Here is a 4,283-nt window from a genome sequence, read left to right on the forward strand (position 1 = left end):
CATCGGGTAATGACGACACGCTTCGCGACGCGCGCACCACATCTAATAGTGACAGGTGCTCTACTGTCGCCGCGCCTTTTTCAGACATCCGCTGCTCACAAATATGTTACGCAACACCGAGCAACTCACAGCGGTGAACACTTTGGTGGAGATCCTAATATGGATATCAGGCTATGGCAGTACGATCTCCGTGCTACGAAACAAGACGCGTCCATCGCTATTAACCATCTGAATCGCAAAGTATAGAAGCTTGAAGGCAAGACTGTTTTGCAGCTTATCGCGCATACAAAAATCAGAGGATGTCCTCCCGATTTATCCAAAAGAGATGCAATGGGAACGTAGCGTTTCATACCCCGATGTCGAGTATGTTGGTGTCGCAGCGATACTGTGCGTGACTAGGCAGCATCATGCCTGCGCTCCGCCTCTACAACATCCTGTAGGAAACGATGAAGGAATTGTCAGTAGAGATCTAACTCGCCGCCACAAGCATAGTGGTGGTGGCTTGGTTGTCTTATCTGCTTTTCTCTCAGCCCAGCTGCAGTGTCAGCCTTCCCAACTCAGCCTTCTCCTTCTCCGCACATATAAGTAGCCCACCGAATTTTCTCCAAGACGAACTCACAGGTTTGCTGCGTCGGTTGAATGTCTTTGACAGAACAAACCATCAGTATTCCAATGGAAGACTGGGTAAGTCTGGCGCGTTTTGGCGTGTACGATGCTGATGACTCCAGGTACCAGGACCCCCACCACCTTTCTCGGCGACACTGAGTCCGTCAGCGCCCGTTCAGTTTTCCCGTGGCAATGATGCCTTGAACGTCTCCAGCTTGCCTTCCGAACCGAACTATCAACAAGCTTTAGAGTCGTTGCCAACACTTGTTGGGCGTTCTCGCAGGTTTTTCTTCGCGAACGATGATCCATCGACCTTCCTACAGGATGATCTGAATCTCAACCGGCTCAACAGGATTCACGATTATCTGTGGCTCGCGGGAAGACCGATGGCGGCACGTCCACTACATCGATACCGACTAATAGGATACGATATCCTAGGTACGCAACAGATGGATTTACATCTCATCAAGCACCAAGGATCTCCAAACAAGCTATGGGTGAAGCCACTTCCTTACTGGATATTCTCTCACGAATTCTGATCGAAACACATCTGCCATGAGGATCAGTTATGGCAATCAGCCGCGGGGCTATTGGCAAGCTACACGTGGCTAATCACAACACCCTTGGACCTTCAAGTTGCATTAGATCTTACTCTTCTACCAGGAACTGTAACTTGGGCTCAGTGGAAGCTCTTCGTTAGAAGCTTCTGTGAGCACGTTGATGTTAATCGTTTGCATCGGGTGAGTAGATCATGTTCAATTTATGGGATTAAGATGCTTATAAGTGGCGCCATCAGGTGAACAGAAGGTACCATTATGGTGTCTTACAACTGGACCGTCTAAATACGATTTACCGCAGCAGATACTTTGCAACCCATTTTGTGCGTGGCTATCTGTACGGCTATCGCCCATACACACCTTTCTTCGAGAGAAGGTTCTCCTGGGCTTTGATTCCGTTTGGTGTTTTCTTGACAGTAATCCTGTCAGCAATGCAAGTCGGTACCGGCCTACCTGATCTAGGAACCAATCAAGCGTTTTTGGACGCCTCGAACGGGTTTGTCATTTTCTCGATGGCATGCGTGCTTGTTGTGGTCTCTACAGTAGTCATTGTGCAGGCAGTCGCCTTCATTATCAACATTGGGGCCGCTTTCTTCAACACAATGCAGCAGTTCAGAAGGAACAAATCCAAAAGAAGGGTACAAGAAAATGCGCGGTAATCTCTCAATTGTACCAAAACATACAACAAAAGCCCCTATGGTAGAAATCTAAACTATCCCAACATCTAGTGTTACATTGCTCCTCCAACCTTCTATCCATCTAGTATATCCCGCGTCTACAAACCAAGACCAGAGTTGAAGGCATCGGCAGCAGCCTGGCCTGTGAGGCCCGAGGCGGCAGCCGCAGCATCATCGCAGGTGCTGACAGCCGCGGCATCTACATCGCACTTGTTGGACATCTGCGAGCAGATGAACTGGGAGATGATGTCGATCTTCTGAGCTGAGCCGTGGTTGAAAGTGGCGAGATCAGTGGGCTCGAAGGCCTCCTCCTGGCGGCCGTCGGAGGGGAGACCAAAGGTGATGGTAGGGTCGCAGCCGCCGAATGAGGCGGCACCTGCGCCGGAAGCAGCGTCACCGGCAGCGGCGTTGTTACCAGCAGAGGCGTTGTTACCAGAAGCAGCGTTGTTGCCAGAAGCAGCGTTGTTGCCAGAAGCAGCGTTGTTGCCAGCGGCAGCGTTACCAGCAGCGGCGTTGTTGTTGCCCGCATTGGCGTTGTTGTTGGCGTTACCGACGTTGGCAGCAGCGTTGTCGGTAGCGTTACCAGCGGCGGCAGTGTTGTTGCCAGCAGCAGCAGCTCCACTGACACCAGCGACCGCAGCGGCGATCTCATCTTCAGTGAGGTCATCGACACGAAGGTTCTGGGTGTTGATGCATCCCGCATCATCGTTCTCGTCGTCGCAAGTGTTACCGGCACCGGTTGGGTCGCCGATCTCGCCAGGGGCGAAAGTCGAAGCCTCGTTGGCCATCAATGGGTCTCCACCGACAGCGGCAATCTGGCGAGCAAGCTCTTCAGCAATTCCCTTGTTGAGCTCTGCAGCTCCATCGCTGGCAGGGTCCTGGTGCTGCTGGAGCGCAGCAATCTCAGGGTTGACAGCCTGGATGGACTCGCAGGGAACGGAAGCCAGGCCGACAGAGCCTGTGTTGCGTTCCAAAGCACGGTAGATGAGAGCCATGGTCATGCCCTCGACATCACCGGCCTCCTTGGCATTGGTGAAAGCCTGGTCAGCTACGGCTTGCTGAAGGCAGTCTGTAGACGATTAGCTTGATGAAGATGTGGAATGGATCCCAAAAGACTTACCGGCATCAGCGATGTCTCCAGCACCATCAGCGGCGGCAGCAGCTCCGAGGAGAGCAAAGACACCATCCTGAATGTCGTCGGGGTTGTTCTGGAACAACAAATCGTTCACGGCAATGATGACGTTGCGGTGAGCGTGTTCCTGGGGAACCTCACGCTTGGTCTTGAGGGCAGCCGGGCGGGCAGCCGCGGCACCGATGAGGGTAAGAGCAATGAGAGAGTTCTTCATGGTGAATATCGATATCGTTCCTTTCGATCGTAATCGTAAAAAATAAACAAGAATATGGTCTAAGTAGGGTATATAGCGAAAGTGGACCGGCCTATCGATTCTCCAGGAACGATGAAAAGAAGGTAATAGAATGAACGACTCGAAGGACGATGAATGAAAGACTTGCTGAGATGGATGCTGATGATGCTCTTCCATGCAGCGCAAGGCATTGTGCCTTATATACAGCCTGAGTCCTACCAGTCATGCTATGCAGTTCTTCGCTTCAAGCGCTCGCTGCCTGACAGGTGTCAAGCCTCCGTAGCGGGAGCCGCCATACCTGCCCGTGCATCGAGACGAGACTGCATGATGGCCACCCCTGGATAGAAGGTGAAGACCCTTCCGAAGTGGTTGCCGTGCAGCCTCGCGATCGTGGCGATGGCTCGCTAACCTTGTGAGGCGCGGAGGGCCGTTGGGTGGATCCGCGCTAAGAGGTTCGGGAAGCCTGGATGAGACGTTGGCGAATCTTCGGAACGCGGTTTGCTTCATCCACCCCATCAACAACGTCGCTGCCTGGAGATCACGGTATATGTGTGTGAAGTTATCGCGCGTAAGTCACCAGTGTAGTTTTTGCGTCTCAAGACTTGCTTCAGCGCGACGTCGCGCCCTCGCTTGCCTTCAGAACGCGCGCATCGAGGGAAGGAGCGCGAAGGTACTGAGATGGACGCCGACTAGCTGAATCACGTTCGCATAGGAGTGCCACTTGCAGCTGTCGTGATAGAACATTCCTCCTGCGGACTCTAGCTCCCATCTTCGCCCCGCGACGACGCTCGAACCGGCACCTCCCATCCGAAATACGATCGAACGGCCATAAGGGCGGGCAGGGAAGGGATCTCGGTACACAAGAGCCACGACACTACCGTATACTCCTTCGATGGTATAGAGCACGAGTACGCTGTACGGATAACATTCGGGTTCGACCTACCCGCTGTCCCCAATGATCCAGACGTATAGAATGCCAAGACGCACACCGTGTGTATCAGAACTACGATCCGTCATGAAGAGAGTCGATATTAACCGAGATCGCCCAGCTGGAGCCCAAAATCTATCACGAATGCTAT

General features: G+C 52.9%; 1 protein-coding gene across 1 annotated transcript; it reads right to left on the minus strand.

The window, feature by feature from the left end:
* Nucleotides 1–1,938: 1,938 nt before the first annotated feature.
* J4E78_005482 (uncharacterized protein) lies at nucleotides 1,939–3,186 on the minus strand (the record flags this gene model as incomplete). Its single annotated transcript, XM_049366101.1, has 2 exons — nucleotides 1,939–2,909; nucleotides 2,961–3,186. 2 exons carry the CDS (start codon nucleotides 3,184–3,186, stop codon nucleotides 1,939–1,941), a joined length of 1,197 nt encoding a protein of 398 aa, XP_049221827.1.
* Nucleotides 3,187–4,283: the final 1,097 nt, after the last annotated feature.

This window comes from Alternaria triticimaculans, assembly GCF_023758025.1.
Source record: "Alternaria triticimaculans strain BMP 0046 chromosome Unknown scaffold_7, whole genome shotgun sequence".
In the NCBI taxonomy this organism is placed as follows: Eukaryota; Fungi; Ascomycota; class Dothideomycetes; order Pleosporales; family Pleosporaceae; genus Alternaria; species Alternaria triticimaculans.